The sequence below is a fragment of the Chaetodon trifascialis genome, chromosome 13 (genome assembly GCF_039877785.1).
Source record: "Chaetodon trifascialis isolate fChaTrf1 chromosome 13, fChaTrf1.hap1, whole genome shotgun sequence".
Classification (NCBI taxonomy): Eukaryota; Metazoa; Chordata; class Actinopteri; order Chaetodontiformes; family Chaetodontidae; genus Chaetodon; species Chaetodon trifascialis.
This window is the reverse complement of record NC_092068.1, coordinates 7075541-7099793: the sequence shown is the minus strand read 5'-3', so window position 1 is coordinate 7099793 and position 24253 is coordinate 7075541. Positions and strand designations below refer to the sequence as shown.

Sequence of the window (24253 nt, the reverse complement as noted above, 5' to 3'; positions counted from 1 at the left end):
ACCCTCCCTCTTCTCATCTTTTCCACCCTCTGCACCCCTCTTTTCCTACACCCCCCCTCTTCTCCTTTCCTTTTCCCTCACACCTCCATTTCCCTCCCCTCCCTCGTCTCTCTCCTCACCTAAAGCTGGTGAGCATGGCGTCTGAATGCAGCTGGACGGACGCTGTGGTGGAGATGCAGGTGTGGTGCCAGCTGGCTGCCTTCTGCCACTATGCCAAAGAGCACAGCTTGGTGCTGTGCTGCACCAAGAGTGCTCTGCAGCTAGAAGAAGCAGCAGCAAAGAGCCTCAACACCATGCCCTGTGCTTTGTAAGTGTCGTCGTGCTGATTACAATTTGTTTAAACAATGAGAGAATTTTAGAAGTACCAGCCAGATCTTTTTTAAGCCCTAAAATGTGCAGGAGAGACTGCACTTTATATGAATGTGTGTGCTTTGTTATGGAAAGCACTTTGAGTTTTTTGCTCTCTGAGGGGCAGATGACATCTTGTGCATATTCAAGAGTATTGCAGGTGATATTAATGAGCAAGCATTGCTTTACATTTTTACATTTTTGTATGAAGTTGCAAAGTTTGAATTTAGTTGCAATGTTTCAGATTTTCTCAGCATATGTCAGCTTTACATTTTGGTTGATGAATTGATTTGATATTGATTGACAGCTAATACATTTCCTCATATTTCTAGCTATGGCCTGAATGCGGTGAATGAGATGCTGAGCAGTGCCGCCTGTTTGAGGGGTCTCAGTTTAGTCCATGAGTCCAGTGGAGACCTGCATGCTTACAGAGAGGCTATGAAGGTGCTTCTGTCCAGTGTCAGGTGCTGTTTACAGTCAGTTTATCTATTAACTAATGCCTTGGGCAGCTACAAATTATAAAATTCAAATGAGGGAGAACATTTTCTTAAACCAAAAAATATTCTCAATCTGTTCTCTCTCACAGCTATGCAGAAAAGGCTGAGAATCCAGCATTGTGTGCTGCAGCTGTCAGACATTACTGGAACACGTGTCTACCCCTTACACAGACTCCTGAGGAAAGATGGCAGCTCCAAGAACCCCTGGAGAAGATCCTGATTGCTCTGCTTAAGACAGACACTAAACATGCAAATGTATGGAACCATATTCAGCCTTATTCATACATTAATTTTAATCCATATTAATTCTGTCAGTTTATTGTTTTGTCAAGTTTAAGCAGGAGCCAGAGTTGCTTTTTTTATGATACTCAACTCTTAATAAGATTTTCATGCATTTTAATTACATTTCATTTTAATGCGGATAAAAGTTAAACTAATCATTTGAAGGTATGTCTGTGATGTTTGGACCTTCCCAGGTCTTCATCAAACAAATGGCCAAGATGACAATGGTCATTGTATATACTGTACATACTATACTGTATATAGGCACAAAACTGATGACATCCTGTTGCTGTCATAGGCAAATGATCAGACAAACACTATACAGTCACATTCAAAATGACCCTCAATATAAACAAAAAAACCGAGATGCCTTCACAAAGCATCATCTCTCATAAAAATTACAAAATGCATATATGCATAAACTTTAATCCATATAATACTGGCTTAACTATAGGACGGCACACAACTATGCTTTTGCATTTCCGTGGTGTTGAACAACTAAGCATAATTAGTAGTGAAGCTTAACCCCTAAGCAATCAATTTTTGTCATCCCTACTGCTAACAGGAAAAAAAGTTCAGGCAAAAAAAATGAGCAGCAAGTGAACAAAATGACTATCAGAAATGATGGTTTTTTTTTGTTTTTTTTTTCTTGTTTTCTATTTTGTCCTCATTTTCCCATAAAACAGAGTTAAAATGGGGTTCACCCTTCATAATCTTGCTATGTTATCTTTAATTGATGAGAAAATTGAAACATTTTCTCGAGGGGGCTACAGGGGAAAACGTGTGGGTGTGCTCAAGAGTGAGAAAACATCTCCTTAGTGCTGCCTGTGGACAGCAATCCAGCCGGGGGCATAAACAGTCATTCAACTGCAGAATAACTTCAAATCCATAATTAAAGGCAACTTTTGTGAGAATTCAGAGTGATGTTCATATGCACATGTGGTATTCTTTCCAACTTGACACAGTTCTTCAGCAGTGCTACGATCCACGATAAGCTAGGAAACAAGTGAAATCCATCCCATACATCTGTGTCTGGTCTTAACAGAAATGACATTTTTCTCTATTGGATGCCACATTGTGAACATCAAAAATGACTTCCTCACACACAGTGACACGCAGTAATGTTGCATGCATCCAGGGTTGTGTACAGGGCAAGGTCAGACAGCAATTTCTCTTATACTGTCCATCACTGAGCTTTAACTGACAAGCCATCCACCACTACAGGTATCAGCAACACTCTCCTGTCACCCTTGTAGCTCAAGTGTTAAGGTAAAAGGGTCAAAGTATTAAGTTTTAATGCTTTCTATTTCAGAAACAGAGCAAAGTGAAAGGTTTGCTGACCTTGACACAACTGCCTCTTGGGAGTTCTAAATATGAAGCCACAGGTGAGTGATAAAAGGACCTTGAAATCTGTAAAATTTACCCCTTGAAGATGGCCTCATGTTTAGTTTTGTTCCCTGTTATGAATCTGATTGGTTTCTTCTGTACCACTGTATTGTAAATGATGGATGGCACAGAAAGTGTTATTCATGTACACACACACACACACACACACACACACACACACACACACACGCATGTGCCTCTGTGAACAGATGAAGAGGACCTGACCCTGAGAGCAGCAATTTACAGTTTGTTGCTCCAAATCCAAAGTGATAAAGCAGACTGGAAAAGTGCGCTGCAGCTCCTGGACCAAGCTATTCGAGACATGCCTTGCACGAGACACCGCCTGTGAGTAAAAAATAATAATAATGCACTGGGGATTGTGGTAAAGATGTAAAAGGAACTGGAAAGGTAGATAGACAGAAAGACACAAAGAAATGTTTTTGTCCTCTATGTTTTACCAGGCCTCTGCTGAAACACCGGATACTGGTAAAAGCACGACTGGGGGAAAGTGTATTGATGGACATGCAGAAGTTGCAAGATGAAGGAGAGCAGTGCTGTTCATTTATGTGGCACCAGGTGGCACTGTGTGCTGGCAGTATAACCCAACAGCTCACCTGCTACCAGAAATCTATCACCTCTCTCTTGGTAATACCTCTGTTCTGGCACCATTTTTACATCATTACCCAATCCTGATACATCTGCTTTTCCACACAGACAGACCATGTTGGAATTAGTTAGATCGGACAATCCTAGTCATGAAGGTCATTTCATTTCCTGTGTTGTCTTTTTGCACTCAGCAAAGGCAGCATTTCTAGCAAAGTCTCTAGCACCATCAAGTGGAGCTGGCATGCCATTAGCACTGTGTTTCCAAGTGCCCCTCACTACGGCCTGGAACACGCAAGAACGGCCCCTCATTTGGGTCTAGGTTGAGTTTAGGATAAGAGTCAGGCTTAGGGTGAATGACATCTGTCACACCATGCAAACATGTCACTCCAAACTCCAGCTCATACAGTGTTGTCAAACGAAGGCAAAGATGAAAAAAGCATCTTTGAAACTATGTTAATGGTTGACTTTTGTGTTTGTGATGCCATTTATGAACAGAGTGTAGAGAGTCAGAGACAGAAGGTCAGCCTCCTGCTAGAGTTTGGAGAGTGGCTGTACTGTCACGACTTCCCCAAAGCTGATGCCCATCACCAGATTCAGTGGGCTGTGGACATCCTTCTACACATGGAAACAGAACAGGCAGACAGAGCAGGTAGAACTCATTGACCCGTCTTGTTCATTGAATCATGGCACAATTTTGTGAATGACTAGTGAATTTTAATTATGCTATTAATAGAATCTAGAGGAGAAGGTAACAGATTTCATGTGGGCATGAGACAAATATATTCTGTTTACACAGATGGATTCAGTTTGTGCGTGTGGCTGCACATGGAAACGTGTGCCTGTGTACTTTCATTTAAGGGACTTGCTTAAGTTTTACACTTTGTTAGTCTAAGGGGAATAATATCTGCTCTGTCTGATCCACAAAAAAGGGCCATGCCACAGCTTTTTGATAGTTGCATCAGCAATGGTAGTCAGTGTTTGTATTTCATTTTACCCTGTGTAAACATTAAACCAAGCAGATATTGTTCAGATGAAAATGAACTGACTGGATGAAAACAGATTTCTCAAGATCCCATGTGGCCACCCCTTGAGAATAGCGTAGCATTATTTAGAAGAGTGCTGGGAAAAGTCTCTTTAGTCTTGTGCTATGAGCCCCATTAAATATTCCCTTAGAGACAACATGAACACTCAAATTAAAGAAAACTCATTACAGAGATATGTGTTTCTCTGTTATCAGCGCTATTTGTAATTATGAAAAGAAATGTTAACGATGCTGTTCAATTACACTTACAGATTACTGAACATATCTGTGTCCTGCTGAGTTCTTTGTCACAATGTTCTGTGTATATCTTTCCTCTAGAGGATGAGTCCAAAAAGAGCGCATTGAGCTCAGTGAAATGCGAGTCCCTGGTCGGAGTACAGGGCTTGTTATTCACACAAAGTTTGTCTAATCTGAAGGAGGTGCGGCGCCTTGACAGCCTTGTACGAGCACACACTCTGCTCGCTGTCATGACAGACAAGGCTTCACCTGAGCACCAGCTTAACCTGCTCAGAGCCTACAGCTTTGTACTTCAAATATGGCAGGTAGTGCATCTTTACTACAACATTGTTCTGTCACTCAAATTTATCCATGTGGATGAGGCTGCTCTTCAATTGATGTTTGTGTGAGTATGGACCATAAATCTGTGTGCACTGTTTGTCCCCCCAGGTGTCCATGGCAGTGGCTTATGAGATTTCCAGTGAGATGGGAAAGACTCAGCCACCACAGCCTCCTCCCTCTGCTGGATCCAAAAAAGGCAAAGACAAGACCAAAGGCAAAAAAGTGAAAGATGTAAGTCCTGTGGCTGAAATTGTGGCCGTTGTTCACCCTCTCATTATGATCGCAAGAAACAACGCTTTGAAATCATATACTTAATTGTACTTAAGTTTAAATGCTGACTGCACACTAGTATTAAAAAAAAAAACATTAATTCTGTGTCTCATCTGTTTGTCCAGCCTCCCCCAGCAGAAGAGAGACCTAAACCTGTGGTTCTGGATCAGACACTTCCTTCCACTCCAAAGGACTGGGCTTGCTACGTCTGTCCTGACCAGGCCCGGCAGATCTTCAGGACCAACAGTCACCCTCACTGTATCAGCACACACAGCATCACAAAGCAGGCGAGACTGCATACCATAACGCTCCCTCACATTTGTCTCAGTGTCATAACCATCTACCATCTCTGATCTTGTCTCTGATTTCAGTCTTTATTTCAAAATAACGGAGAGTGTATCCGCAGGCTTTATAGGATCAAAGGCTCAGCTGCCAAAAGCATTGACTTGATATGAATGCAGCTCTGAGAAGCTGTCATTTGTTGGTCACGTGGAAGTGCATTTATTGATCTGTGTCAGTCAAATTAAGATGTTAGAAGAAACTCCAGTATTTTGAATTAAATATGTTCTAATTAACTTATGCATCTACTTTATTTTTTCCCTGTGTTTGTTGAACTGTAGACTCAGAGCCTGTTTTATCTCAACCTGCTGGAAAAAGAGCTTCACTCACTCTCGCTCGACCACCTGACCCTGCCCGTGCTGCATCTAGCTGAGACCATTGCTCATGACCTTTTGAATAGGAGCAGCCTGTCTGATCTCTACCGACTTCGGTGAAAACATTGATAAATTACAAGAGAGCTGTTTACAGATATACTGCATATGAGAGAAATGTTGAATGAAGCTTTTTGTGGCTCCTGAGAGAACTGTGCAAAATCTGTGAAATCGCCTTCAGTGATGTCACTTGAGTCTGTAATAACTTAGCATGTTTCTTTTTTCACCTAATTAGAATTGTGAGGACTTGCTGTCAGCTGGGTTTGGAGGCACATTCACCGTATCAGGAGATGCTCCCGAATCTGTGTGCAATCCAAGAACAAGAACAGATAGGGTATATCAACTCAGCAGTCAATATTAAATGCTTGTACATTTTCCTTGAATGACCTTTGATATGATGTTCATGACTGCAGGTGCCACAAAGCGATTGCTTTCTCACGGGAGAGGAGAGGCCTTCACAAAGCTTGCAGTCAGGTCAGCCTGCTTCTCACAAAATAAATATATCTGTGTATCAAGAGCTCCACATTCATTTGGCTTTGCAAGTTAAAGGAATGACCATTATAATGAATGCCTTTTAATTTACTCTTGATTCATTACTTACTTCTTTGAGGATGACTGTCACTTACATGACTGGCAAGTGCCCTCAAGTGACTTATATTGGTGGAGGAAATTTATTCCATCCTGTAATTAGTACTCTTATAATGTAGCACTGATTATCAGATTGATATACGAGGTTTATGACAGTCAAATTACTTGTCTCATAAAACTGAAACGAGTCAGTTAAGAGAGCCGAGGATTGTCTTAATGTTCTTTTAATGCTTAGTACTGTAGCCTGCTAATGGTTTGAATTTCATATTGAAATCCTGCTGTACTGGTTTTTTTCACATGGTGTGTGTGTGTGTGTGTGTGTGTGTGTGTGTGCGTGTGCGTGTGTGTGTGTTTGCGTGTTTGTGCTTTGTATGTGGCAGCTTTAAAGCTGTTGACAACTTTTAAAATCATCTGTTTACAGTCTGAGTTGATTTTAAAAAAAAGTCAATTGTCCAATATTTTTCAGAAAGTTGAGGTGGATGAAAAGGCCCACGAGGCAGGGCGACAGAGTGTGGATGTGTGTGCACAGCATATTTGGTTGGACAAAGCTGAAATTTGCCTCAGCATGGGACTCTATCAACCCGCCAGACAGCTCCTGGCAGAGGCCCACTGGGCAGCTATGGTAAGATGAAAGAGAGGAAGACCTCACTGTCAGATTCTTCAGACTCAAATCACGACATTGTTGTACTGCGTACATACCAAACATGTTATATAGTTGTGTGAAAGAAAATATTGTCCTGCAATTTATTGTTGGCATGGATACTGATCATTTTCGCACACTGAAATATTTACTTCATAACTCTTATAAGTCACTTTTTCAAATTGTCTCTGTTCAGGAACTCGGAGACCAGAGAGCAAGGGCAAGAAGTTTGCTGGGTCTGGCCGTTCTGGCTTGTGAAGAGCAGAACTATGCCCAGGCTCTGATCCTGCTGGACAAAGCCCAAGCTCTGGGAGGGGATGAGGAGTTCTGGTACCAGTTCACTCTCACCAAGGTCAGAGCTGTAGTAGGCCAGAGAGACCAAGATGCTCACTCCAAGGTACAGTACCTTCTAACACCCCTCTACATTACAATTACATTATTTTTGTAGTGAATGCATTTCCCATTGTGTCTGTTTTCTTCCACAGGCTGATCAGATTATAAAACAAGGCTGCGAGGCTCTGAAGCTGGTTCTGGAGCAGCGGGTAAACAGAGTCCCAGAACTCACGTTCTTGATCGCCTCATTAGAGATGAGGTAACCCCAAACTTCTGTGGTCAAACCTGCTAAATGTGTCATTTTTCCTGCTTAGGATGACCTTTAGTTCTGTGTTGTCTTTGATTAAGATGTTTGTCATTCACCCAGTTTGGGTAAAGAGAAATTGAACAATTCAGTGCTGCACAGTTACCATATAATCCATCAACCAAACACCTAGTTTGTCACTTTTACTCCAAGGCTTTTTTAGACATAAACCATTGTATTCATATTTTAATGGTTCCACATGCATCAACTTTGACTATTATTTTACTGAAATCTGTTCCCTGCTACTTGGATGGGATATTTAGAAAGGGGTTTGCAGTCCTTTTTAGAGCATGAAACAGTCAAATTGTAATTGTCTCACTAAAGACCTCTAATGCCACATGTATTTTAATGTGTTTTTGTAACTGAAACTGCACCTGAAATTTCTGAGAAAAGCAGGTGTACAGTCTGCTATGCTTTTTTTATGGGACATACATAGAGGATGAGGGACTACATATAAGTGTTCCCTGCTAAATTGAAAATGCCTGGTGTTTCTAAATTTTCTGGCAAGCTTTGTAAATATCCCCCTTTGCCTCTTAATGTATTGTAGACTCACAGGGATATTTTACTCAAAGAAAAGTCAACTGGCTGAAACATCATCTTTCATCAGTGAAACCTACTTTCACCATGTCAATGTTATCCATTCAAAACATCCTATAAATATCATGTTTTAAATGGTTAGCCAGACACAATCATAAAGTGGTGACTTCAGTGGGTGTTGTTTAATCATGATCTAACAGAATATGTTGTGTTCCAGAGGAGCCACTGAATGTGTTCGTGCCCTTGGTGTTGGGGATCCTGGAGAGACACTCAGCACTGGGATTATCCAGAGGCTAACAGCTGCCTGTGATACGCTCAGAGAGTGTGCCAGTGGTTTCACCAAACTCAACTATAGAGAGCACGCAGCAGAGGCTCACTCAGAGTACGCACATGCTCTGAGGTTAGTCAGTCAGGAGGTACTCCAGACCTGTATGGCATATGTTATTATTATTATTATTATTATTATTATGTAGTCTATTTGGGTGCATGTTGATAGCTTTTGACAGTTAAATCGTGAAAGTCAGCACATAAAGGTTGTTATGTCATAGCACTATAACACCGACATCAGACTCATACGTGGTGCGCCTCATCCAAGAACATTTTCGTATTCTTGTCCGGCTCTTTTGCACGTTTGTGAGATTTGATCATTAACATAATTGACACCCCTAACATTGCACTGTGGAGCCTGTTATCAGAAATTAACAGACAGAAAACTGTAGTCAGTTTAGCAGTGTCAGTAGTTGAATTCAGGGACCTGAAACAATTAGAAAACCTACAGTTTACGCTGTCAACAGCGTGCTATCAGAGCAGCACTGTACTGTGACAGACATGAAGAAGGAATGGGGTTACACCAGGTCAAATGTTCAGAGAGATGTCTTCCTGAATCACAGCAGTCCATGACTAATGTGTGATAGTTAGTGACTGTAACAGAGATAATGGATAGAGAATATTACAGGCTACAGATGTTACACTGTCAATGCAACAGAGGAGATACTGAACAGCAGCCTACATAAAGACCCTGAGGCAGCTGTCAGAGTAGGACTAGAAGGACAACAACTGAACTGTTCAGGTTGCCCAGGCTGCCATGAAATATGTCAATTGAATCAGAAAATCTAAAAAACCTCTCTTATGTAAACACAATATTTTCTTTTATTTCAGTTAATCTACTGTGGGTATTATATTTCATTTGTTCAGATTAAGACGGTATGATTTCAGATCAAATAAGAGGGTTTCTCCCCTGTGGAGAAAGGCAAACTCTGTATTCATAACTGCTACGACAGGACAGCATATGAATTTTGTTTGTACTTAAGAGAAAATGTGCAAGAAAATGAGTGAATCCCACAAATTCTCTTCAATCACTCACACTCGCTGCTTTACTTAAGAACGGATCTGTTTGTACTGGTTCTTGCGCGAGATGCTCTCACATTCTTTATTTGATTTGGCGCATTTGTTGTCTCACTCACACAGCCATACGTTGTTTTCTTTGTCTTTGTCCACCCTTAACAATATTGCTCTACAGAATCCTGGCCAACCATGCTACTTATACAGAGGACAAACAGCGCTTCCTGCTCATTGGCCTCTCTCAAATGCAGCTCGCTGTTACAGAGCAGGAGCATGTGGTGTTGAATGTTCAGAGGCTGCTTCCCTCACAGGAGGAGGTAAATAAAGTACATGCATGATCCTCACAAATCCATCTTTCATTGTTGTGTTGCCCTCTGAAAAACCTTGGGAGGCATTTCATTTCTGAAAAGATCGGAAAAACATTCTGTCTTCTATTATCTGGGGCCCCGTGATCTCTGCAGAATTTGATAATAAAAACTGAATCAACTGTAAAATGCAGAGTATCTTGTAAATTGCCAAAATGTGGTTTCAATTTAGAAAAATCAGCATCTAAAATGAATGTGTCACACACACCAAGTCCTTCCGAAGAGGTCCGCTGAGAGAGAGAGGCAGTGTACACGCAAGAGCTCATTGATCACTTCAACAAAGTTTGTTTGTTCTTTCCGCTGACAGTGTTAAGTCACCGTGTTACAAAAAAAGGGATAGCCCACTCAAAACATGATTCTTCCTTTTTACACTCTACTGACATAAAGGAAAAAAGCATCTAAAAAAACAAGGGCTAGATTCGGCATCTCAGCTGCATTCATTTGGTAGAAAGCCCAAAATATATTATAGAAGTTATTAGCTACTACTCTGTTTATTTAATTGGCTTCAAATGAGGCTTAATGCTCGCCCAATTTCTCTAGTCTGTCTCTCAATATTAAATACTCTGCTATCAGCCACATCAGCCAAGGAAAATGCTAATGGACATTTCAACAGGCTAACCAGCAAAGTGAACACTAAAGCAACATAAAACTGGCAAACTTGCTAGTTTGAAATCACGATCCATCCTTGAGCTTCAGTTCTGCTTTGTACTGGCCACCAAAGCAGTTTGAAGTAACATGATTAGCTAGTCTGGAGTTGTTGTTGTGGGGACATTCCCATCAAGTTAATCCACTGGGTCTCCTCTTCCTCGGATGGGAGTAGATGAAGACTTTTGCGTTGGTTCTTCCAGCCAACAAAAGAGAGATTGGCGTGTGTTTCTGGTATGCATGTTATGGCAGCCACAGTGCAGCACATTATTTTTAGTATGCTTGAAACATTTATTACGGCAATGACAGTATTGCAAAAGGCATGTCATGGCAGAACGCAACACTGGTGACGTTGACGGAGTCTGCCGACCCGAACATGAGTGTAGCCTCCATCAGACCCTCTTACCAGATGTGTTAGAGCTGCATATGGAGGCTGTCCTGCACAAGATGCATCAATAAGAAGCAGTGCAATGTTGTGTTAGATCAAATTCATTGATTTCATTTCGTTTTGAAGAGGAAAACAGAATCTCTCAAAAACTAAAACAGAATCTGAAGAAAAAGAAATTGGATTTCACAGAGGCCTAATTTTCTACACTTTTAAGCAGTCACAGCCACTTGACTTAACTCTCTTTTGAGGATACTGATCAGCAGAACGTGGCTGAAAATGAACACCAGAAATGACTGCCTGGGCAGAAGAAAAGGCATTACTGCAGTGATTCTAAAAATGCTTTGAACAACTGTGTAAGTGCATTTGCTCGGCTGTTCCACTCTTAGCTTAGAAGCTGAGTTCTGATTTAATCTGCTGGCCCATTAAGGACATGTGCAGATGGCAAAATGTTTGATCCTATTTAGAGGCGTATCTGAGCATGTTTTTCAGTGTTGAGAGATGAAAGGGCTCTCCTGTGAAAAGCCCTGTTCATGGCTAAATGACAAAGGCTTTGTTTGCATGTTCAATTCCTAAACAGTCTCAATTGACTGAATCATAATTAAATGCCTGCATGAGGTTATTAAGCCCTGTTGTGCCAGTGTCATATTCTGGGGTTCTGGGCTGTGTGACATCTTAGCTGAATATTCCTTTGTGTGTGTGTGTGTGTGTGTGTGTGTGTGTGTGTGTGTGTGTGTGTGTGTGTGTGTGTATTGCTGTTTATATCTCAGGCCACCGTTTAACAATGTTCTGACACAAACAGATAAAGTATTCATTACTTTTACTTGTCAGCAGCAGATGGGTGTTAGAATCATATTTTATCCAGACACTATACAAGCTCTCATACAGATGAGGTTATCTGAGTGCTTCAGTGCCAGAGATGGACTGGGACAACACTGCCTGCTGCCTTGATTTACATGTTGATGAAATCATGAAAGAAAGATTGATTGAACAACTCTCACACCTGCTACAAATTCCTGTGTTAACTGAGTTATTGATTCAGTCTTGTGCCGGTGTTTGCCTCAGCCATTGGAGGCTGGATTATGGCAGTGTGCTTTCAGCAGATGGTGCTGCTGCACCAGTAAGTTTTGTCATCCAACCTGTGTTTGAAACGGCATTTGAGAAAACGGCTGTAATCACTGAACTTGTGCTCATTTATTCATCTTTTATGAGATCTCCATCTCCTGTTCCATATTTAGTTATTTCTGTTTAAATTAGTGGTTTTCAGTCTTCACCTGGCACCTCATTTAAATAGGAAAGCAATTTGACTGATGTTAAGTTTTCAAAATCTTCTTTATAAACTTGAGTTGTCCCATGCCTCATGCATGCTTTTATGTGTATTTCAAGTGTGTGTTAACGTTTTCCTTGTCATCTACTGTACGTGTGTACTTATGAGTGCATTTCCTCATGCTTGTTTTCACACTGCTTCTTTCGTCCTTGTCAGGGTCACGGACTGTCACTGGCAGCCTTGCGGACGCTGCTGCGCCTGCGACTGGCCCTGGCAGAATGTTGTCTGACCATGTTGGAGGAGCGCTGTGCCGAGGAGAAAAGCCAAGCTCTGGCCCGGGAGAGGAAGACCTCTGCTGAGATAGCACTGGAAGAGTTTACACGCTGCACACCTGAGCCAAACTCTGTAGAACAGGTTAGATCAGGCACCTTAAACCTGGGTCCAATGTGATATCTTGAATTTAGTTAGGTACAATATAATCACATTTAGTTGCCACAGTAATGATACACTGTGGCCTTGCACCATAACACGAATTAATGTAAGAAATCACACATTATGCCAAAGCAAGTTCTGTTTTCTTTTCACAAAGTATTGCATTAACTGGCCAGTTTCTTTATTATGAGCCTGTGGCATCTTATGTAAAAGCCTAAGACAATCATAATGTTGTCTTTTTATCATCCACAAATTAAAAGACAAATACCAAGAATTTATTTATCCTCCTCACAAATATAGCTTGTAGCTGCACTGTGCTGTATTTAATTGTACTCCTGAGAACAAATCTCTTGTGGCGAACCAACAATTTACAGCAATTGTTTAGCTCCTCTATGAGCTATGAGGACAGGTTGTTGTGGATTATTATCACCCTCATAACCAAACAAGTGCAGAAGCAAGCCATTACTCCACTGCCCAGGATTTAACCCGTTTAGAGAGTGTTTTGCTTCATTGGGAATATTTACAAAGGATTTCTTATTGGAATGCTCGGTGCAGGAGACAGGCAGAGTAATTTCTGTGCATAAGATGTCTGAAAAGCTGCCAAGTTTCATGGGTTAGCATACACTCAATTGATTCTCCTCTAAGCTAAAGCTCCTCAAGAAAACAGAGAACTTATCCAGCATTTAATACTCACACCGATTAGACTACCATACCACTCATGTGACAGTTACACTGCATAAGAATTGCCCTCATTCTGAATGGGTTTGTTTCCAGTCAACACATGTTTGCAAAGCCAAATAAGATTTTAGCAATGGCATCACCCAAACCTCTAAATTTGGTATTGCTGATTTAATATTAATAGTTTAGATTATGAGACTGAGAAGGGCTTTAAGCTGTGAGGGCGGCAGGTGTAGTCATCCATGAGCCCTAACACTAGTCTTCATGAAAGGTATAATCAGATAGAGCTGATATATTCTGTTATTTTCCATGTACATTCCCATTTGTACGCTCTTTCTCATTTTTTCTCTCTTTGTCTGTCTCACTCTGTCTTCATAGCACAGGGTTCAGTATTTGTTGTAATAAATTTCAAACTACAGCACTTACTTCATTTTTTGTCCACAGTTAACACTCCTCCTTCCCCTCTCACAATGCTGCCTCTAAACAGCTTTTATAACAGATTTTCTTTGTGGAAAAAAAGAACAAAAAGATAGATTGTGTATCCAAATACTGGGTCTGTCAGATGATAGTACAAGTATGTCCATTGATTGTGATCCATCTCCTCATTTGACCTTATTTTCCTTGGTGTTGTCCAGGAATGGGCGAGTCTGGGCGGTACCTTGGGGCAGGTGGCTCTGGGCCAGCTGGCTGCAGTCAGTTCTCTCTCCCTGGACAACATGGAGACCAGAGCTCGCTGCCTGAGCCTGATGGGAAAGTACCTCAGACTGCTGGCTGTGCAGGAGGACCCTTTATATCTGTGTGCTCTCTGGGACAGGCACAAACAGGTAGACCACACGAGTATCCTTACACAAACTTACACATGATGCTCATGTATACATGTCTGCTACATAGAGGGTTCTCACAGGCACAGTATTCCAGATGTGAAACTGTGGAATTTGATACATTATTTAGAGAATAACAGGAGATTATTAGGAAATTTGAAGGTGGGCCGAGTCATCCTGCAGAAAGGTCTCGATTACACGTTAGCATACCAGGTTTATTGTCCCTCTCACTCCAACCATCTCCCCTCCGCTTCAATTTATCCAGTGCACAGGCACAAATGTCACTTTTTGATGGAATAGTGTTGTGTGGCTCAGTCCAAGCCAGGTTGTTCCATCTACAGAGCCAGGACTGTGTCCAAAAACTTTTTCTTCTATTTATTTACTGATGTTTCCTGACTTCTCTACCTGCCCCTGATGATGCCTTTTAAGTAAAACCAAAACTCCAGGCTGTTTATGCCTCCAGAAATTTTGCAACTACACAACCGACATACTAGAAAGCAATAATTAAAGTTTTGAACACGCTCTCACTTAATTATACTTGTGGGTCACACACATACACACCAATGGGCAATAACCTGGAAAAGGTTGCTAGACAGGGTGAAAAGCTTATAAGGATTAGAGAGATGGATGTCTGCTTACATAATTAAGGACAGAAAAGCTTAGGTTTTCATGGTTCGTGGTCATGAGAGGATTTAAAATAATCACAATCACTGTTCTGTGATCTTGAACTAACTGTGCAGAAGGAGGCCTGGTCTGACCCTAAAGCTGTTTCTGTGGAGGAGGAGGATTCAGAGAAAGGGAAAGACAGAGGATCAAGCAGAAGAGAGCCAAGGGTAACCTCTGCCAAATGTGCTGATCTGCAGGTACATACCTCCTGACAAGTGACCCCATCACTTTTGACTCATCTCAAATCTAAGGTCTTTATAAAGAAGTCCACATCACATCTCAAATCCCCCAGAGGAAAATCTCTGGGCGTTAGTGCAGAGAAAGCTGCTGTCTATATCAAACTTGGGGCAGAATAAAATGGGGCCAATGCATTATTTATGCGGCAACATTTTGGAATATTAAGCAAGATTAAATTGATAATGTTGTAAGATTGAGTTTTCACTGGCGTGCCTGAGACTAACAACTGTATAATGATACAAGATTTATTATGTCTAATATCTAGATGCTGCTTGAATCATATCAGAATGAGATAAATGCTGTCACAGACAGCTTTAATCAGTTCATTTATTATTTTATTTTGCCATTGGAGGACTTACAAAAAATTGTCACCAGACTTCTTTTAACAGCCTTCTTTTAAATGGCATAGAGCTTCCCATCCTTACGTAGAAATGTAAAAGAATATTATTACCCACATTTCCATCGTCACAGCTTGGTCTGAGAAAAAAGTATTGTTAATTGTGAAAATTTACAGTTGTGCCCGTTCTTCCATGAAACCACTGTCCCTATAAGGGCTGCTCTCTGTATGAAGTTTGAGTAATTACATTGTGTTGGCTGCCCCCCACTGGTAAAGAATCTGGTAACGGCCAGTGTAGAGATATACTACAGTATAGAGATACTTTGTTGTAATTTATATACACAGTGTATGTAACATGGCTGTATGTGTGATGTACATTTGATTATGCAGAATTACAGTACTTGTATTATCTTTTATAATGTGCAGGGATGTTGATCTGCTGCATTTTGTGTGTTGTGTCTCTTTAGCAGCAGAAGAGGCGCAGAGCCCAGCAGCTGTTGGCGCAGGCCAGTAAAGCACTGGCTGAGGCAATCAACCTGAGTCTCCAACACAAGCTGCCCTCCTGCATCGTGGCTGATGCTGCTCTCAACATGCTGGAGTGTCATGGCCAGTCTGACCCTGCATTGGCAGGTCAATATCTTGCCCTCTTTCAGGTATTGATTATAAAATCATATGTGCATTTCTACTACGGAGCCTGGGTGTGCAGGCATTGTCTTCAGTATTCAGTGTTACGTAATACAAATTACATGTTAATCATCGAGGTTTCACTTTCACTTTCAGTCTCATCACTGTAACACTCATGTTCACTGTATAAAGTTCCACCATATGCTGCCACTAAAACTACCGCATGCAGGACAGCATGCAGGTTGCTCGATGCACAACGTAGTCCCTTGCAGTATATGACTCACCCCACTTGCCATAATTCCTGCCATTACCAACAGCTCCTTCACCCAGGTTTGGTTTTGTTCCCAGAGCTGCTGCACCATCTCTACGGTGACTGAGGTCCTAAGTTCTGCCTGTACTTGCACCAGTGTGTCCCAGCTCTCCGCTCTGCTCAACCTACACACAAAACTGCTCGTCTCTCAGGAGGAGAGACCCAGCAGCATGCTGAAAGGAGTGGAGGACTCCCTCAGTAGCCTCTCCAAGGTATGTACTGTAAGGTGTGTGTGCTTGCTCTTTTTACTCTTTTTCTCCTTCATATGCCCACGTGTGTGCACCCGTACACACAGAAATACCTTGACTCTACAAAATGTTTACTTCAGTATGGGTTTGCTTATATAAGCCGCCTAAAACAGGACATTTTTTCTGATTTCAAAAACATCTATTTTGCATTTTATTTTACTAATATAAATCTGACACTATAGAATAGAATAAGATTTTAAGAGTAACACTATGATTTCACAGATTTTTCACAGAAGACAATAAATGCATAATGACCTGAAGGTAATGTCAAACTCTGTTTAAATGGTGCTTTGTGACAGAACTCAGCAATGCTCAAACATGAACCTACAGTATTTAAACCATCCCAAAAACGAAGTTGATAGATGTTGGTTATATTGAGAGAGACCGTTTTTAATTCTTCAGTGAAATGTCATTTGTTCATTACCCTTTAATTGCTAGTTCTACTATATATATCCAGTGCTGCAGCTAGCCAACAGTGAGTAGTACAGCTGGTTGCCAGATAATCTGGTATCCCCATGTCTCACTCATAATAGCTCACTTCTTGCAGAAGACAAAAAAAACAAACTTGGCTACTCTGCATATACCTTACCGGTAACACTATGTGGAGCAGAGACAAGATCTTTTGAGATCTGTAAAAATACTGGTGGGACAATTCAGCAGCACATCTTTACCCAAAATCTTCGCCTATGTTGAGAATCCTTCTGAAATGTGATGCAAATATTCCTCTGTTCCTCTTCACGTACTTTTTCATGACCTGAATCAAACTTTTCTGACGAACATCCGACTTTTAATGCACTCTAAAATTCTACTTACATAAAGAAAAGCTCTTTCTAAAGCATAAAGTATTTCTGTACAATACACTGTTAAATGTGTGATCTTGAAAAGACTTTCTGGTTTGCAGGCTTTTAGCCACCTGACCGTCTGTCCCAGCCACCTAAACATCCTTGCAGAGCTTCCGCCCAACATGAAGATCCTGCTGCTTCAACACTCTGAAGATGGGTAATTTCTGTTTTACCCTTTTCTGTTTCCTCTCTCATTTCCCATCCTTTGCCATGCTTTAAATTCTGTCCTTATCTGCCTTTTGACAGTATTATGGTACATGAGTAAATGTCTGCAGGTCTCACAAGTCATTGTAGATTTAGGCTACAGTTATATCTGGAGCAGAAGGAGCCTGCTGTATGGTTGACCTGCCACCAGAGGGCTGATGGTTGAAAGTACTGTATCTGTACCTGCAATGCATCCATGTCACTTTGAATTTAAGATATTGTAAATAAACTTATGAAACAGTGCATACAGGGAACAGGTAAAGGAAAAAATGTATTTTTGTGAGTGTTTGTTTGTTTGTTTGTTCTGGTTTTAGGTCAGAACTTTATGGGGCCTTCTATGAGATGACCAAAGCTCCACATCAAAAAGGAAAGACTGCGCAAGTTACAGGTTAACTGATTATACATTTTTAAACTAATGTCCACAATGAAAAGAGCTGTCAGATTTCTTAGTTGTATGAGCCATAGCCCTGGGGAATATGGTCCTCAAGTAGCAGTGTTGTCAGCATTTAAATGGGGCCAAATGAATTTAATATTCCCATGTAACATTTATCTGCAAGGCAGATGAGAAGTTCTGTTTTAATGAAGACAACGAGAGAGGACGACTAAGTGCAGAACAAATCACCTGAATTTCTCTTTGATCTCTGAGCTACCGGCCTGGCATGGAACACCAGCTTTCATTAGTCATCACAGAGTATTAGCATACTGTATTAGCTGCTCACATGACCTTTCCTAGGACTAGACTGACGTAAGAAGTTGTAGGTATCATGGAAATAAGGACCCCAAGCTCATTGCCTAAGAATGAGGTCAAATTCATGAAACAGAGAAGGCGGTCAGGGAGTAAACAAGATGAGACAGAAGAAGAGAGGGGGAGATCTTTCAAAAGGAGCAGGGGGAGGAGGGGGTGGAGGTACTCACAGGGACCAATTACAAGGCCTGTATGTGTCTGTGAGTATGCATGTCTGATTGTGTGACAGTTCTGTTGTTGCAGGCACCCTGGCGTGCTCTAGGGTGGCCAAGGTTTCGGTCTGCCCGCAGGCTCTTCTGGCACTGAGGGAGCAAATTCGGGCCTTTGGCCAGGAGACTAGACATGCCCTCCTCAAGGAAGCCTGTTGGCATGGACTTGAGGGCAGGCTGGAGGCCTCTGAGGAGCATAAAGTTTTTCCCTGGGTATGTCTTGTTGAAACCTCTGCACTTTTCTCACTCTATTATTACCATCCACTGTAAGCCTCATAATTAAGCTCACTCCACTGCAATTATTATCATCTCGTGTGTCTTCTCGCTTACTGGGGAGACTTGGGGCAGCTGAGTGTTACATCCAAACACAGTGTTGCTGCAATAGATGTGTGTATGAACGTAAACAGGGGTCTGAAACAATGAATACTGCATTACAGCTACTGAAACTCCCTTCTCTTTTTTCTTGTTCCCCTTTACAGCAAAGTGCTGCAGAAGAAATTTTAACACCTCGCTTCAGAGAAATTGTGCAAGATATGGAAGACTACTTAAATCCACTTCTCACAGAATTTGATTTCTCTTGTTTGAGGTGAAGTACTGTGTATGTCATCAGATTCCCCAGTTTGTACCCTACAAAGGCTTTTCACGTTTGTGTTTAAAACAAAGTAGTGCAGCTGGTTTGTCTGTAAATCTCGGTTGGTCAGGTTTGTTCCTCTGTCTGTTACACAAAGCAATTACTGCATGTCTGTATTTCTTACACTCTGTCACATCTGACTCTATCTAGTTCTATCTTATGTAAGATAGTGTAGCCCTACTGATCCTCACCTGTCTGTACCTCCCTCAGGCGCTGGGATGCATCGCCAGCAGTCCCTGAAATAACCAAAACCAAAGATAAAGAAGAGAAAGGGAGCTCAGCTAAAGGTAAAGCATGTTGGGTGTGAGCTTGCTTGTGTCTGTGACACCCTCAGGGCCTTTTGGTTATCTTTACAGTGTATCATCTGAGCCACTATTCTAACATCTGCCGTGATTCCTATCTGAGTATTGGCACCCAATCAGCAGATTTCTATTCAGGCAGGCTGCATCTCTCCCCCCTCAGGCCTGTGATGTTGCTCTTAATGTGATACGCTTTAATTTGCAAGCACAAACCAACTACTCAGTACATTTACAAGGACCAATGAAGATTATAGTACTACGAATAGACAGTATATGAGAAGACATTTGCATACGCATGTGTGTGGATGTGTATTATTCACATTGAGGGGAACTAAATCTGTTTACACAGTCACATTGTGATGGCTGGCCTTGCTTGTGGGGACAAAATGCAATTCCTCATAACATAAATCATTAAATGTTAGGTTGAAGACTGGGGTTAAGATTAAGCAAATAGTGGTTATGGTTATTGTTCGGGTGACTCTCCAGGAATTTCATGTAAGTGTGTGTAATGTCCCCAAAAGTGATGGAAAGATGACTGTGTGTGTTTGTGTGCATTAGTTAAATCAGCAGCAGAACCAGGGGAGTATGTGGTGTTGCTGGCAGACAGAAAGTTGCTGGAGTTGCCGCTGGAAGCCTTGTCTATCCTGCAGGAGGAGGGCTTGAGTTCTGTGTCACGAGACTTCTCCCTCCAGCTCCTCCACAGTCGCTTGAACAGAGATGAACCAGAGAAAGGTACCAGAGACACACATGTAGACAAATTTTAAGAGACGTGTGCAAGCACTGCCCAGGGATTTCTAACCATTCCCATGAACAGCAAACTTTTACATACAGCAGTTCGTCTAGTAGATTCTAAGTGTGCCGATCTTGTTTTATTCATAAAATGAGGTCCATGCTGAAGTGACATATTTTTCCTCAAGAAAACTAAATGTCAGCTTACTACAGAAATGGGTTTGATTTCACATTTCATAGTGCAGAGGTGCACAGAGACACACATATGCATGCATATGAACATTAAATACAACACATGCAGTCGGTGATATCTGGTTGTTAGCGTAAACCAAAGGCGTGACTAATGCAGTACTTTACATAACACATGTATTATTGGAAACTTGTCAGAATATGGAAGTGCAAATGACTTGGCTTTCTGGTGGACGCACCATTTCAGACGGGTCTAAAACCATGAGGAGAATTCCTGCTCAGCATTCATCCAGCCTGCTATTACTACCGTAATTACACAACAACCCTCTTTAAATTGTTGCAGTACAAATACTTTCTTAACTGCCCGAAAATGATTATCCAAGACCTATGATCATTTCCCCTCATTTCCTTTGTTATTTTCTTCAAAGCCTCTTGTCGTTTAATGTGAGTCACAGTCTGCTCAGCGTTTTGTCACTCGCTCATTTTTATTTTGTTGGTATCATCTGAAATATTAAGTTGCAATAAATACAATTCTCAGACGTTCTTCAAAAGTGGGCTTTTACTTTATATTTACACAGGAGATAATGCGACTACACAGTGACAGGTAAAGTCAAGAACAGTAAAGAAACAACAAGATAAGACTTATTATGGAAGAAGTTCTGTGAATGGGCCAGAAATAAAATGAAGAAAGATTTATTATTGTGCCTCCCTCCAGAGTCAAGGCTAAGATTAGAAATAAAAGGTTTCCTGATAGGAGAAATAATACTATGCAGTATTCTCTACGTATCACTGTCTTCTGTCTATGAAACTGTTTTTATTTTACAGGGTAATTGGATCTTTGCCTCATGTAATTTGTCATCGGATTTTAGTAAACAAAGACTTGCACTTTTGATTGCGGGCAGCCATCCATAGAAATGTAATTTGTTCAGAAGAGAAAGGTCATCTCACATCCTGCCGGCATGCAGAAGTTCATGCGGACATCCGTGAACGCCACAGCCCACTTGGCGTAAGTGGATGTCCATTAACTGTGTCCGTTTAGCTGTTCCTGCTGGAGTCATTTAGAGTCATGGCCGTAGATTTGATTGTCCATGGGTAAGAAAAGTGTGGCTACAGCTGAAAAGCATCACACTCCTCGCTTTTTGAGATGTTGTAGATTCAGTCAGTCCTGTTAAAATTCTGATGTCGGATACAGATCTTGTCAGGAAAGAGTTTAGATGAGATAGATAAGAAGCAAGCTTAAACTGTAGTCAGTGAGTAGTCCATTGGGTCTAATGAGACCCAATAATGGCTGATGTTTTGCTTACATAATTGTCCATAATTCACAGTGAAGTAAGGAGATCTGTTTAGTCCTACTCTAATCAGAATACATTAAAAAGAAAGCATTCGCTCTACAAGCACACTCTGGTCTGATCTGTCCTTTTGGTTTAATTTCAGCCAAAGTATTTTTTAACTCGGTGTAAAATAACATGACCTATTTTTGGTCACACATAAATTTGCCACTGCAGTTACAAAGCTGTGCTTCACTACTCTGGTCAGGCCAGCATCACAATTCTGCAGCTTATTGCAAAGAAAAAATATTTTCACATGTGAGAACAAAAGAATGAGCTTAATTTTAATTAATATTATCCACTACACTAGTGTAGTGTCCCCTTCTCCATTCTCTCAGGAGTTTATTTTGAACTAGTACTATGAGCGTTAAAAAAGAGAAAAATCCAGTTGTTTTTTTGGCAATGAGGCTTCAATCCTCAGGGAATTCTGCACATTGATATTTTGTAAAGGAATGAAAAGGGGGTAGATAGAGCACTGAATCTGATGCTGCAGACATTTTTACCTTTTTAAAGGTTGAATCATTTGCATAACTTTAATGAATGTTCAAAGGTTACTGTTAAACCAGTGTGTGTGTGTGTGTGTGTGTGTGTGTGTGTGTGTGTGTGTGTGTGTGTGTGTGTGTGTGTGTGTGTGTGTGTGTGTCACTTGACACTTGCATATACCACAGTCAGGCAACTACAAGAACATGTATTTCCTAATGCAGCTTTCAGTGCCTGGATTGAATACATGGGCGATGATGAGACCAGAAGAAGTGCTTTTCTCTTTTTTTCTTTCTTTGTGGACCATCATTACCATAATTTTGACATCTACAGTTTACCATTGTGTCAAGAAGATGGAGTGCCTGAAACCACTTTTGAAAGGGCTATTTGTTATTCTGTGCAGTGTTTTGCATGAAGTATGCACGAGACAAATTAGCACAAACTGTAAAAAGACTGCCTTCAGGTGGCAAATGTTTGCCCTTGTTTGAATGTCTGTTCTTACTGCCTCAGGTCTGTCTGTGTGACCCTCTGAGAGTTGTTGAGTTTTGACCAATAAATTGTGATAAAAATTACACAGACGTCATGAGAGATTTTACATTTGCTGACCTGTTCATTCATGAAAAAGCACAGTGATGTACACTTTTACATGTTAGCGTTATTTTGGGCAAATAAGAAAAACGAGTAGTTTTAGCCATACGAACAGCAGGAGACACTGTAAACTGAGGTGCCTTATTTAGCTGTACTGGTGAGAAGATACTGCTGCTATGTGACCAGTGAGGCTAACTCATCCTTGTGCAGCCTGACAATTGGTATGAAAGGTGATGATGAAATACTTTTTATCCTGTGGACACATGAGCTGTATTGCATACTTTATGTTTGGGGTTTTAAATTTTCTAATCTTGACAACACTCCAAGTACACATTGGCCTGTACTCTATGTTAAAAACAAGTCCAGGCATCAAGCAGTACAGCGGTTCAGAATATCAGACTCAAAAATCTAAGGCTTCAAGTTAATCAACCAGAAACTGACTAAAGCTTCAGACAGAAAACAGAGCAGTTATGGTTATTATCTTGTTAATGAAATGAAAAGGTTTATTTAAAAGTTTGCCCTGAGCTTGTCATTAGAGGTAGTGGCCAGTGGCAAGTTACTGAAAATGAGTCGTTAGATACAATCAATAGTTATTTCTCTCAAAAATAAGTTAAAAGTAAAGTTACCAGGGAAAGTAACATTTGGGTTTACTTCTATTACATTATTTAGTGCTGCTGTGGTACAGTGTAGGACAAGACAACTGTCAAATTTTCTGTATCACTGCTCCCATTATCGCTGTAGTGAAAGGCATTGTTAATGCTCCCAACCACCACAGGGCAGCAACAACTTGTTGTCTTTATGTAAGCTACACTTGGATTGTCTTGGTTAGACAGTAGGATTTGGTAGAAGAACACCCAAACAGTTCTGGATGTACATGTCAATGAGCTTTGCTACAGTAAATGGTTATATTTGATGAACCCCAGTTTCTACAGTCACTGCGACAACAAGCAAGCTCACATCGCCTGAGCTGCCTCATGCCATCAGGAGGTCGGGCTGCTTTCAGCCACTGTCCTTTGCAGTTGTCTACTATTTACACCTACTGTAAGACAAAAGTAACGAATAATGAGCCCATTTAAATTTCAGTAATTGTAGTTGTGTTATTAATTTCAAAAAGTAATGAATTATATTTCAAATTATTGCCAAAAGTAGGGGAATTACAGTAATGCGTTAATTTGTGGCCGCACGTTACTGGCAGCAAGTTACTTTGATCATTTGATCAACAGCTGAAACTTACTGATCTTACTGTGTGTAAGTTTGAAGCAAAGCATTGCACTAGAGATGGGTGGAGATAAGACGGTGAGGAATTCATCCTCTGTGTACAACGAAGTTCAACAGCAAACTCTGCAGGAATTCAGTCATTAGTTTTGTGACATAAAGTGTTTGACAAGTGGAAGTTTGGATCTGCTGCTTGTGGTCGATAACAACTCAAGTGATCAGCATTCATTTTGATTCATCGGCTAATAGTTAAATTGCATTACATTCCTTTGGCAGACACTTTTATCCAAAGCAAGTTAGAATGAGCACATTCACACTCGATAGAAATACTGTAAAT

General features: G+C 41.0%; 1 protein-coding gene across 1 annotated transcript in view; it reads left to right on the top strand.

The window, feature by feature from the left end:
• Positions 1 to 24253, top strand: part of LOC139341392 (cilia- and flagella-associated protein 46) — a 59189-nt gene that overhangs the window by 25811 nt on the left and 9125 nt on the right. Inside the window, exons 22-50 of the mRNA XM_070977906.1 lie at positions 126 to 307; positions 681 to 812; positions 935 to 1100; positions 2440 to 2512; positions 2723 to 2858; positions 2975 to 3158; positions 3615 to 3768; positions 4480 to 4703; positions 4828 to 4950; positions 5115 to 5276; positions 5616 to 5758; positions 5935 to 6033; positions 6113 to 6173; positions 6754 to 6909; positions 7124 to 7324; positions 7413 to 7519; positions 8319 to 8501; positions 9621 to 9759; positions 12321 to 12518; positions 13850 to 14038; positions 14776 to 14898; positions 15743 to 15928; positions 16248 to 16421; positions 17359 to 17456; positions 17818 to 17891; positions 18492 to 18670; positions 18937 to 19043; positions 19299 to 19375; positions 19955 to 20119. Coding sequence (XP_070834007.1) covers positions 126 to 307; positions 681 to 812; positions 935 to 1100; positions 2440 to 2512; positions 2723 to 2858; positions 2975 to 3158; positions 3615 to 3768; positions 4480 to 4703; positions 4828 to 4950; positions 5115 to 5276; positions 5616 to 5758; positions 5935 to 6033; positions 6113 to 6173; positions 6754 to 6909; positions 7124 to 7324; positions 7413 to 7519; positions 8319 to 8501; positions 9621 to 9759; positions 12321 to 12518; positions 13850 to 14038; positions 14776 to 14898; positions 15743 to 15928; positions 16248 to 16421; positions 17359 to 17456; positions 17818 to 17891; positions 18492 to 18670; positions 18937 to 19043; positions 19299 to 19375; positions 19955 to 20119 — 4195 coding nt within the window. The remainder of the gene's footprint in view (positions 1 to 125; positions 308 to 680; positions 813 to 934; positions 1101 to 2439; positions 2513 to 2722; positions 2859 to 2974; positions 3159 to 3614; positions 3769 to 4479; positions 4704 to 4827; positions 4951 to 5114; positions 5277 to 5615; positions 5759 to 5934; positions 6034 to 6112; positions 6174 to 6753; positions 6910 to 7123; positions 7325 to 7412; positions 7520 to 8318; positions 8502 to 9620; positions 9760 to 12320; positions 12519 to 13849; positions 14039 to 14775; positions 14899 to 15742; positions 15929 to 16247; positions 16422 to 17358; positions 17457 to 17817; positions 17892 to 18491; positions 18671 to 18936; positions 19044 to 19298; positions 19376 to 19954; positions 20120 to 24253) is intronic.